Source organism: Sander vitreus, chromosome 20, assembly GCF_031162955.1.
Source record: "Sander vitreus isolate 19-12246 chromosome 20, sanVit1, whole genome shotgun sequence".
NCBI classification, from domain to species: domain Eukaryota; kingdom Metazoa; phylum Chordata; class Actinopteri; order Perciformes; family Percidae; genus Sander; species Sander vitreus.
Genome location: NC_135874.1, coordinates 19,097,295 through 19,109,848, shown reverse-complemented (window position 1 = coordinate 19,109,848; position 12,554 = coordinate 19,097,295). Strand labels below are relative to the sequence as shown.

The following is a 12,554-nucleotide window of genomic DNA, read 5'->3' as shown; positions in this document are numbered from 1 at the left end:
TGAATACTCAACAAGTAGTACCAAAAGTGTGGTTATTTACCCCCTGCTGTGACTGGTTGTATAACGAGACTGAGCCAGTCATAAGGCATCTTTTTAAAATTACATTTTGATGCTTATTAATGATAGAAACATTATCCTATACCACTATACTATATATTTTTTTTTACAGTTTTGCCTGAGTGTTTGATTATCTTGCATTCTTCAATGTTGACCACATTATTTGCACTTTAAAAGTGTCACATTTGTTAGTTTTTCCCTTGTTTCACTTCATCTTATGTTATATATTATATAAATAATATTGCGTTCTTGATTCATTGAGTAAATTGTTTAAATTTATGGGTTTTTACAAGGTTTGTAGGGTCCAATTAAAAAAACTTGGTGAATGTATTGGTGTAATTTGTCGTTTTATTGCAGATCACTATCGCAGCCATACCTTGTATCATATATCACTACTTTTTTGGGGGCGCTTTCTTCCTTTTTACTTTATTTATTATCATAGCTACATGATTATAATTATTGTTTTAAATGACACTTAACTACAACAATCTCACGCGACCGGATGTAACCCAAGGGCGCCAAGGGATTGTGGGAAGTCAGACTGTCCGTCCTTGTGCGGTGCCGTTCCTTACCTTAGCCTAACAACACAGAAGCTTGGCAAAAATGTACAGACAGCTAATGGTAAGAGAGACGTTAATCTATTGTATTTATCATAGAACTTTCAAATGTCATTAACGTGTTAATGGTGGGTTATTATGGTGCAACTAATTAATACTTTTAAACGTTTGCTTGGGTAACGTAACGTTAGTTCCTAATGACAAGTAACATTAACGGCCCGTTACTTCAGCTTTCCAAACTAGGAAAGGAATAACGTTATTGCGTGGTATTAACTTAGACAGAGTTGTCCTTTATAACGGGACGCCAGCGCTATATATTAACGTTAAGCAACAAGTGGTGGAGCATGAAAGTCAGGTTAAAGTTGCGAAACTAAACACTCAACAGGGTATCGACCTTTAACAGGTGAATCCATTTGCTCGCTTCAACTCAACAAAAATCACTTGACCAATACGAACACTGAACACATTATCAGGGACGTGCTTGTCTATATCTGCCACAGCATATCAAATAATGGTGTAGTAGGCCTACCACCATTTTTTAACTACCTAATAAACGGTGATAACAGTGAGTTGACCTCTGTTTTGACACATGCAATACAGAGGGTTTGCCAGCAGATGTCACCATTTTGACTGTTTGAGGCTTTAAAACAAGGAACTATTTTTTTTTTTTAGCATACTTTAAAGTGGTTCAGTGCTACAGAAATGGCAATTTCCATCGTCGCTAGTTGAAATGAACTGTCAAATAAACTTTGCAAACTTTGTGTCACTTAATGACACTGTTCGTTTTGTGTCACTTCACATACTATTTCATTGTTAGTTAGATCATAACTGTTTAAACTATAAAATCATCAGTACAATTATTGTGCCACCAGGGACTTCGGCAGCTTTCCAGGCGGAGCATTTCCAGCAGTGCTCGCAGACAGATTGATAACTCCGTAAAGGAAAAACAAAAACTGTTTCAGGTAGGGTAAATGTATGATCACATCACGACGCTGAACTTGGCTCCACATTCGCTCCGGTTCTCCTTACGTTTCGATTCCACCTTAAACAATGAAATATGTTGTTGTAATGTTTTTTGTTTTATGTTCATATCTACTGTGGAATTATGGAGAAAATCAAGCTCAAAAATAGACATTTGGACAATTTTATTGCAGCAATTGCTTTTACAAACTTTAAAACTTTACACTGCCCCCAAATGCCCAAATATGGTTGTCCGTTGATTTTCTCACCTGAATTATGGAGAAAATCAAGGTCAAAAATTGACATTTTGACAAATTTATTGCAACAGATGCTGACTTTGCACTGAAATTGCCTGGAAAATAAAATGTAAAAGAAGGTATTTTTGAAAATTCTTTTAAATTCATATAGCGCGTGACAATTAAAACGTCTGCTCCAAACTGTGTTGTGTGCTTTGTTATCACATGTTTAAACCAATAATAAATATGTTAAAAAACATTTTTGCTGAAAATGCAGTTTCCCTCTTCTGTGAATAATTATATAGCCTATGCTCTTCTATTATCTAGACAGCATGTGGTTGTGCGAACATTCAACGGATAACCATATATGGGCATTTTGGGGCAGTGCAAAGTCAGCATCTGTTGCAATATAATTGTCAAATGTCTATTTTTGAGTCTAATTTTCTCCATAATTCCACAGTAGATATGGACATAAAAAAAACCCATTACAACAACATATTACACTTACAGCTCACAGTGTGGTAGGCTACAGGTCATGAGAATTTGTGACTTTTTAAAGGGGTGACAGAATGATTATATAGGGTAGTTCACACTGTTCCTTAAGGTCTAATAGGGTATGTAACATTGGTTGGGCTGAAAATTGACCGAATGCTATTTTATGGGCCCTTAACTACCCTGTGAATATGGGCGAATTTGTAACAAGAGCTTTTCTTCCAAATATGGTATGCTCATGAATATTTAGATGAGCTGCGCGCTGATTGGTTTGAGCGAACTACATAGAAACACATTGGAGACGAGACAGCAGGTCTCATATTTCAGACACTGCAAAGTTATACATTGTTTGTCTACTATTTTGTTATTAAATTCACTTCTGACACTTTTTTATGCGAGAAATCAACTATATAAAGCTCAAATATGGGCTGTTTTACGAAAATTGATGGCTAATTGCAAATTTGGTAAGACGTGTCGGACTTTAGGAGCTCCACACAGTCTGACGAGAAAGCGGCAAGCTCCATACCCAGTGAAAGTCACAGTTTCTCGGTTACTTACTACCGGGACTCGGGGCTCCGCGGAGCTAGCCGGCTGCCAGTTGCCGGCATAACTAGAGTATATTTACAATTAGAATTTCGTCACGCCACTTATATTACAGCTACCCCAAGGTCTTATAAAGCTAACAATTGTGTCCGATTTCAATTTAATGCATTTTTGTTAACATGAGGGGTTTTGTTAGCTGCTAGTGTCCCTTTGGTCCTATGTGTCCTATGCTAGTTAGCTACACTTTCGGCATAACTAGAGTATATTTACAGTTTGAATTTTGTCACGCCACTTATGTATCAGCTACCCCAAGGTCTTATAAAGCTAACAATTGTGTCCAATTTCAATTTAATGCATTTTTGTGAATTTTAGGGATCTCCTTAGGAGGAGCTGCTAGCTAGGCTATGTGTCCCATTTAATCCTATGGGAAAAGATCGTTGCTACACTTTCGGCATAACTATCGTATATTTACAGTTCGGATTTCATCACGACATGTATATCACAGCTCCCTAAGGTCTTAACAAAGCCAATTTCAATTTAATGCATTTTTGTGAATTTTAGAGGTTGTTAGGAGGAGGCAAGCTAGCTAGCTCTCATTGATAGAGCTCAATCCAGCTCACTCGCGGACAAGAGGCATTTAGTTCCCCGATCGTTTGTTTAAATAACTCAATACACATATCCATTATAAGATTAACTGGAACCTGTGGTAAGAGATTGCGGGCGTAACAAGCTTGATGACCGCGCTCTCACTCACACACATTTAGCAGGAAGAGGGGAGCTGCAGGCCCTGGAGCTCTGTCAGGGCAACGGCGTTTGGTAGTCCACTAACCCAGAAATGGTGACTTTGCGCGGGTATTGAGCACCGCTGGCTGCCAGCCGTGATGGAGCTCCATCTACCTCACAGCAGGCCGGTTTAGCTATCAATTTTCGTAAAACGGCCCATATTTGACCTCTACACAGTTGATTTCATAAAAAAAGTCTCAGAAGTGAATTTAGTGGTAAAACAGCATCTAAAAGTGGTAAAAGAGATCTGCGCAACCTATTCAGAAGACTACCTGATCTCAGATCAGTGGTGTAGCCATTGTATGTAAATGTTTGGGCGTGACAAAGGTAGAGATTTGCCCGTTTTCAGAGGCTGTTTCAAATTGTGAGATTTGCAGAGGAAAGAGGTGTCAATGGGATTTTGAGGTTCTATGTATGTCCTATTTACCCACCAAACTGTTGTTATTCAACTATGACAAGGTAAAATCGGTTTTGCATTCTATCACCCCTTTAAATATAATTTACAAGATTGTTGGCTTTCATTCAGGCAGATTCAACAAAAACAAGTTTCAGGAAACTATATATATATAAAGCTGTGATCTGCACTGATGCAGAATGTCTCGATTTTGCGATAAACACTGCCACCCAATGGCTGAAACGGGCATGTTTTTAAGGTGGAATCGAAACTTAAGGAGAACCGGAGCGAATGTGGAGCCAAGTTCAGCGTTATGATCACATCAATATCCCATCTGATCTTTGTAACAGTGTTTCAGAAGCTGTCTGACTCCTGTAAGCAACGGGAGTATTCTAATCTTACGAAGAACCTTCTTTCTGACACTTTGAACACCATATCTGAGCTAGGGCTGCACGATATGAGGAAAATATCTAATTGCGATTATTATTATTATGACTGATATTGCGATTGCGATATGATTCACGATATTGGAGGGAATGATCGTTATTATTCTCATTTTCATTGAAACAGTAACATTGAAAGAAATGAAAATGCTTATAGTTAGTGTGGATTTTTGCGAGGATCTTTACCAAACAAAGATTTTTTTCTTTAGTACGATTTGTAAGCTGGGACATCTTTGCAGCACCACAATACTTAATTCAGAATGGTTTGACACATATTTTGCCATTAACAAATATTAGATCGATAGATACTTGCGCCCCCCCTGCGATTTGGATGTTGCACTAGTCCATATTACGATTTCGATACAATTGCGATTAATTGTGCAGCCCTAATCTGAGCAAAGGTTATATCACAGATGTAAAGTGAAATTTGTATACACCTATTTACTTACTTTACCATAACAGTATGGCTGATTTGTTAAGCATTGTCGGTATGACACAGCTTGTGTGTGGTGAAATGGCAAAATGACAAAATCTTAATTTAACATACACCTAACCAATTTGGTTAGGTGTGTAGGCATCTTTTGTCATACTTTTGAAGTAATTTGACTTGTGATTTGAAAACTTAATTTTGCAGTGTTTAAAGCGAGACAAAGGGTGAGGTGTCTGTATACTGATAATGATCATGTTAAAGCGTCTACTCTATTCCCAGGTTCTGGAGACAGAATCTAATTGTATCCTGTTTGTAGCCTGACAGATAAGTATCAGTGGGTTTTCCCTCGTACAGTGTTGAAATGACCTTCGCCTGTAGCCGGGGGCTGGAGTTATACTAATTATGCTTGCAAGCTGCTAATTAAAAACCCATTGCAAAATCAACATTCCAGTGTGGCAGGCTTTGCTGATCCTTGCATAGCGCTAGAAATGACTGTAGCCATTAGTTGACAAATGAGTTTCTAAATCCCAGAGCCAGCACTGCTTCACTGCATAGTGTACTTTACGCCACCACGTAATTGCTATGGTTAACCAGAGATGATCTTCATCAAACTTTAAAAACCATAGAAACAGAAACACATGAAGCTAAAAGACCATCGCATACATTTGAAGTAGGGCTGTATTTTTTAAAAATAACTATATACCTTCATTCTTCACTCTCTGAACAGGAGGATAACGGTATACCTATCCATCTGAAGGGCGGATCGAAGGACGCTCTGCTCTACAGAGCCACAATGACTCTCACTGTGTTTGGTATGTGAGCATTTGTCTGAGATTTGATGAGTCAGGCTCACTCATGTCTCAGTCTGTCTTTTGTATAAAAACGCATCTCATGCCAGTGACCTGACCCCAATGTTATTACTGAAACTGACATTGAAAGTCAAATCACTGCAATTTCATGACTCATCATGAAGAGTCGTTTGAAGTCAGGATAATTAGCGTGTGTTGTATCTCCGTCACATCTGTATAGTAATACATCTGTCTGGTTTCTTCACAGGGAGTGGATATGTCGTGTATGAGCTGTTAAGTGCTGCCATGCCCAAGAAGCCACAATGAAACAGGATTGGACATATTTATCTGATGAATCGTGCACATCGCTCAGAAATTATTTGTCCCATCAATAATATCAGTATGTTTTGTGTTTGAAATATGTATTGTTTGTACAAATTATGAGCTGCAAATAATAAAAATGTACATCTCCTGACATTGAGTCACTTTTTAAAACTTGATTCTTGCTGTAGATGTTTGGTAACATTTTGCTACAAGCTTCATATTGAGCTAAAATGTTAATTGTAAATAGCTTAAATGTTAAGGAAATAGGTCAAGACCCCTTTCTTATTCTTCACCCAGAATTTGAGCTTAGCAGGAGACTGCAGTCCGTTTGTAACTGGTGTATTTTTAATCAATCTAGATTGGATTTCTTCACCAATCCAAATTTGTGTAGGTCTAGTGTAGGTATTTGATTTGAGCACTAGAGGGCACCATACACCAATCAGTCAGAAGCCTCGTGGCGGTGAGTAGCAGAGTAAGCTGTTTCTGAAACACTTCGCTTTTCTTAACAAGTTAATTTTCCATCTATTCCCACATTATTAATACACTTCTGAAATATGTTGGTTAGCATTATTACACTTGTTTTGGTTTCTTTAACCATCTTGAACGCATCATGAGCAATACCCACGCTATGATTACAAGAGCCAAAAGGGTTTCTGTTTACAAAGTGAAAAATTCTACTTTTATTTCAGTTGACATCTGAATAAATAAAATGGATAAGGTTGCCTGTTGCGCATATAAACTCTAACCCCTCTTAGTGGTGTCTGGCCAACTGTGACCCTGCTGTGGAGTCGCATTGGCACTGGAAACACATTAAATCACCAGACCAAAAGAATGCAGAAAAAAAAAGTAGTTTCTAAACAGTAGATTGGTCATAGCTGGGGACATACATCAACTCGCAGGCAGAGGTTTCCTAAGATGCCCATATGATGGTAAACTGAGAGTTGGGAACTGCCCCCCCTATTAAGTAGCCGATGGTGGAAAGATTCTTCCCACTTGGAAAGAGGCTTTTCCTTCTTGGACATCTGCTGGAGGAGCTTCCAGTAGCCAGAGAGAGGAGAGAGGGGTCCAGCCGCAGCTCCTGAAAACTTGACTTTATTTTCCAGAGGGGGAGGCTTCAAGCACGCTGCTCTGCAATTTAGTCGGTCCATTTTTTGGGGGGTTGAATAGGTGAGTTGACTAACTTATATTTATTGTTGTTATTTGGCACTGTTATTTTGGTACTTTTAAGAATATAAATAACTAATTTATATTTCACTAAATCTGAGAGAATGTCGTCATTTTGTCGCAGTTTTGTAGCGTTTGAAAACACTTTTTCTTTCTTTTAAAGATGAACGCCATTAAGACAAGCTAATAACTTTTAAAGTAACTTTACAAACGTTTTTTTTTTAGGATTAGTTACTGTTTACAAGATTTTACCCTCATTTACGCTATTGAACTGAAATAAAACTGCAGCGACAAACCAGCCAATGTAAGCTATAGCCACGCATTGTTTCAGTAGTACGTAGCTAATGTGCTTTAGATGTCGTTTTAATTATATGAGCCCCAATTGTCCGAGGGGCCAAGACAGTCATTTCGGCCCCTGTTGCAGTTTTCGTGCTTGTGCACCAGGCGGGGCTCACAGCCTGTGGTAAAGATTACAGCAGTCGAGTGCCGACTACTGTGTGGATGTGGTCTACTTATCCTGTAGTAAAATGACTAACCCCATCGCATGAGAATATTCCATTACATTATTCAACTGAAGTACGCTTACAGTATGAGGTGAGTCCATGTAAAAGCTAGTCCATTATTGATTTCTGTAACTAGAAGATCTAGTCCAAGAAGGAGGTGATTTAGGGGGGCGATTTTCAGACTTGAGATACATAAACACGTGATTTGTACAAAAGGGACTACAATCAAGAAGGACCATAGTAAAAATACATGAAAAAGTACCTATGTAGCTATGATATGGTGAGGTTCACCAAGACACCATCCCTGGCTAAAGTGAGTGAGAACCACAGATAACACTGTACCGTAGTAGATGGCAATGGATGGATTCAAAGATTATGCTTATAAAAATCAAACAGATGTTTTTTCAGTCCCTCATTACCAAATACCTACAGTACCTCTCAGGGTGTGGGAATCAACTGGAAGCAACAAGGTGTGGCACTTTTTGTGTAAGGGAGTCTAGATGGATCTTGCAGTCTGTCAAAATGAGGAGTAATGATTAAATAATAAGAGCTATCAATATGAATTCCATTCAAACGAAACATAATTCAGGAGAGCATTTTGGTCCACAGCACAAGTTGCATTTATACATTATGTACTTTTAGTTAAGGGCAAATTACGCATTCTTCAGATTCAGCATAACTATCTTAATGCAGCAGTAAATGAGACATAAATAGATCCCCTGCATGTGGTGCCTAGTCACCACACTGACAAAGAAAACTGTGTAGTAGACCTGCAGCTTAAACACAATTCCTCTCTTTATCCTCAGATTGATTGATGTTCTGCTGACCCTTTAGGGCCAAACATGAAGATAGGGCTGTCACTAGCCACGGCTGCATTCCTTGCAGCCCTGCTGTCCTCCATAGATGCTCAAGGTAAATAAAACCACTTTGCCTCAGTTCACTCACATACACTATCCCACTCTGTCTCTTTATCTCCTGCTTCTCTTCTTTCACCTGTATATCTCCATTGGTTCTCTATGTTCCGGGGATTAGTCTTTTCCTTTTAATGTCAGAGAGTCATCACATGGACGCTGAACTCTTTGTATTGATAAACTGAATAAAGTTATTCTTATTTCATGTGTATGCTATGTGACCATGTGGCTTTTGGACTACTGACTGATTCCTTGATGATTGTCATGCTTTTATCCCTCATTTGTAGTGTATTTTGCCAGATGTATCTGTCAGGACTCATTACAAGCTTTGATGTAAAATCCAAATTCAATCTAATTTACTTGTATTTAGGGTCTAATTTAGATGGATTAAACCATTACTTTAGGAGCAATTTTCTCTTTCAGATTTGGCAAATATAAAAAACTATGCCACACTTGTAACGATTTAATTTCCAATTTCTAATTGGATGCATTAAACAGCCGGGCACAGAGTAGAACGACAGTCATTTCATGGCTAAATGTTTCCCCATAAATGTTTTAGCCGGGCTGTTTTAGTTTTATGATAGCAAGCCTCTGCACTTTTTCCAAAGCAAAAATTTGGAAGATCGCCAAGTCTTGGTAATTAGGCATTGAAATGCTAGATCACATATTTTTTTGAAGTTATTATGCTTATGCTAAGGTTGTAGTAGGATTTTGTAAACCTGTGTAAATCTCTGTGCAGTGGTTGTAGTACCAAGTACAGTGTTTGAAGTAATTTAAATACAGTGTCTTAGTCATTTGAAGTCAATTACTTGTGAAATAGTGGAGGTAGAGAACAATCATTTACAATAGCTGACATCACAATGTGAACTGCATTCAACATTAAAAACATGTAAAAAAAAGTACTGTAATGTAATTCAGTTAGTACAAATTCCAACAAATGGAAATATCCAATGAAAAAAGCAAGTGCTTCAAAACTGTACTTAAGTGCCATACTTGAATAACTTTGTTGCTTTCCTTGTCTGATTTTGTGCTATTATATTACTGTTTTAGTGTCTATTAAATGTTTTGCTATACATGTCCTAAGAGCCAACATGTCATAGACTGTTAACAATCTGTCAGTAGTTTTGTCAGAAAATGACTCAAAGTAATTTTATATGCAAACATTTCAATCCAACATAATGGCAAATATGGAAATATGGTATGGAAACCCTCTGATTTTTTTCCCTTTTGAAAGCTCTCTGGTGGCGTGAGAGGAGTCTAACGTCTACTCACACATAGCCTATCTCCACCAACGGAATGGAAAGATGAAATACGAGAATAGCAAATTAATCCTCAGACAGCACAAAGACAAAGAGCCATTCTAGGGCTTCTTTGCGGGAATTTGCAAAAACGCTGAGTTGCAATACATATGGAAAGTTAATATGCAGTAATGTTTAATGTCAGCACATGTTGTGGAATTACTTTGGCATCTGTCCTGCCTCTTTGGGAGAGTCGGTGTTCTTTTCTCCTCTTCTTGGTCTCTCCTCCTGGCAATAGCTCAGGCCAGGATAGCTGGCTGGCTGGCTGGCTGGCTGGATGGAGACTGAAATTACTCAAAGAACAGTAGCCAGGCTCTGGCCCCTGGGAGCCAGAGGTGTCCTTTATTAGGAACTGATGGGACAGACATCCATATAACAAGAGCAACCACAAGCTCCAAATAACATACCAGAAGTTGTTATTTTAACAAAACCACTTTTGTTCCTCAAGTATATCTTAAAACCAGGACATATGGTCGAAGAAATTGTAACAAATTTATATGACATGCTCATACAATCTTGCCACAAACAAATGTGGGAGTGGCAGGTTGCTCGTGCAAGCGAGCCCCCGCATTAAACAATTGTATCCAAATTTTTCAATCCACCTTCCATAGCTACTTGCTACCCACCCCCAGTCCCACACACATGCACACACACACACACACACACACACACACACACACACACACACACACACACACACACACACACACACACACACACACACACACACACACACACTTCCATACCCCTTACCATTTGATGATGGAGATGAGTACATCAGATATCAGGTGGAACGCGGCCCATCGGGGCTCCTTGAGTTGATATGTCAGGTTGGTGATCCTCCAATCCCCGTTCTTAATTATTTGGTGGGCTCCTGTTTGTCATCTGTGTGTGCATTCAGTGTGTCCCAAGCTATGGCTTTCTCCTCAAAGTGTATTTTACAATGATACTCTTGCCTCCCATGGCAGTCTTATTCTACTTTACAGCTAGCATGAACCCACATAAGAAAGCTCTTTGCTGATGCCTTACAGTCTAATGCATGTTCACTTACCTTACATCACCCCCATCATGGTGTACTGCCACTGGTACCATTGTGGATAAATTAGGGCTTGGCCTAGCACTGCAAATCAGTGCAGAATATGTCATGCTAACCTCATTAACATCTTTAATTTTCTCACAGAATTCTGTTGATTCATTGTGTCTTCTCTACTGTCTTTCAGTCATTGTGTCACTATGTAGATTTCTTTTGTAATCGAACACTAATTCACTATGATAACATCACTTTTAATTGTAATTCAGTTAATTAATTCATTATTTAATGAATGAAGAAAGACACACATTCAAAACTAACCGTGTGGCACTTTTTAAATGACAGTGAGTAACTTGGTTAATAAAAAGTAAATTTGGCACTTTTAGATTCAACACTTAATTTTATGCATGTCAGTGGCACATATTAAATGTTAGCACACTTTCCCTAATTAACATTAACCATTTTTCTCGACTGGGTAGCCTACAAGCTGTAAAAAAAGAATATCATTTTAAAATATGTTTGTCATATCTGTCTGTGTGGTCCCAACTGTACATGGAAACTACCGTCCAGTCAGTCAAAGTTGTTGAGCCAAACAACTTTCTCATGTACATGATGCATGACACTGTGATCGAGTCAGCTGTAAAGGCGTGTGGCCTTGTGTATGTTTTCCTATATTTATTTTGATGTGCATACTTTCTCTATTATAGTACATCTGAACAGTCTTTTGGGTATCTAGAGTAATTTTGTTCTCTCATGCCTTCTCATGCATTTTGCTGCTAGTGAAAAAGTACACAAGGGTCTCCACTGACGAATTGTGTTATCTTTTCAAAAGGTTTGCAATGGATGTGTGCCACTCACTCGTGTAAAGAGTTTTTAACCAAATAAACAACAAACCACTTTTTGTCTTTGAAATATGTTTATATACAATGTATATATAACATATGGTGTTCAATTTTGTCAAGTGTTACTTCAACAACTATATGGCAACCTTGATTCCATTGTATAATCAGTTGTATATTTGTAATGATGAGGTCAACTCCATCATAAAATCTGTTTAGTATGTGGTCGGGGCATGCGTTGTAATGACTGCACTCAGCATGTGTTGGATGGTTCACTCAATGTTTGCACTTTGGTAGAGTCGTGCACATGTTGTGTATGCCAGTGCTTGAGTTGTTGGCCATCTTGGTTAAGCAACTCAAACAAATGCCATTTTACTCCAAAATGGCTTCTCACACTTTTTCAATGTCGTCATGTGTTCTTTACTTGTCACTCTCACAAATGGACATCAGTGCTATGTGTCTGTCCCCAACAATGAACAAGTCCACTTCAGTCATGAAGTGTTTGTCGTTGGGATCAATGTGCAATGCTTTATTGAAAATGCCTTACTTTGATTTGATCATACATATAATCATTATCATACATATGTTTATATTTGTTGTGATTTAACAGTGTTTTCACCTCTTATTTGCAGTGGAACCCCCCTCAGACTTAACATTTAAAATTCTAAATGAGAACACAGTGGAAATGACATGGACAAGACCCTCGTCAAGGATAGAGGGCTTCAGACTACAAGTTGTATCAAATGCAGGTCAGTATGGGAGTCAGCACTTACAGTATGTTGCTGATCTGAACCCTACAGTA

At 38.4% G+C, this 12,554-nt stretch overlaps 2 protein-coding genes across 5 annotated transcripts in view; both read left to right on the top strand.

Annotated features, from left to right (window-relative positions):
• The first annotated feature begins 567 nt into the window (after positions 1–567).
• On the top strand, positions 568–6,158 carry LOC144535652 (cytochrome c oxidase subunit 7A2, mitochondrial-like). The gene is made up of 4 exons (XM_078278199.1): positions 568–678; positions 1,487–1,576; positions 5,623–5,707; positions 5,952–6,158. Exons 1-4 carry the CDS (start codon positions 661–663, stop codon positions 6,008–6,010), a joined length of 252 nt encoding a protein of 83 aa, XP_078134325.1. The 5' UTR covers positions 568–660; the 3' UTR covers positions 6,011–6,158.
• Positions 6,159–6,997: 839 nt separating this feature from the next.
• col12a1a (collagen, type XII, alpha 1a) overlaps positions 6,998–12,554 on the top strand; it is a 56,521-nt gene continuing 50,964 nt past the window's right edge. For 3 of the 4 annotated variants that reach the window (XM_078276956.1, XM_078276955.1, XM_078276957.1), the window contains exons 1-3: positions 6,998–7,174; positions 8,481–8,586; positions 12,385–12,501. In XM_078276956.1, the coding sequence (XP_078133082.1) occupies positions 8,517–8,586; positions 12,385–12,501 (187 nt within the window). In that variant the 5' untranslated portion in view covers positions 6,998–7,174; positions 8,481–8,516. The remainder of the gene's footprint in view (positions 7,175–8,480; positions 8,587–12,384; positions 12,502–12,554) is intronic. The other variant, XM_078276958.1, reaches the window with a different exon arrangement.

Excerpts from the sequence above, each read along its gene's own strand:
- LOC144535652 (XM_078278199.1), top strand. Across the intron at positions 1,577-5,622 it reads AAAAACAAAAACTGTTTCAG|GAGGATAACGGTATACCTAT; the intron begins GTAGGGTAAATG and ends CTCTCTGAACAG. Across the intron at positions 5,708-5,951 it reads AATGACTCTCACTGTGTTTG|GGAGTGGATATGTCGTGTAT; the intron begins GTATGTGAGCAT and ends GTTTCTTCACAG.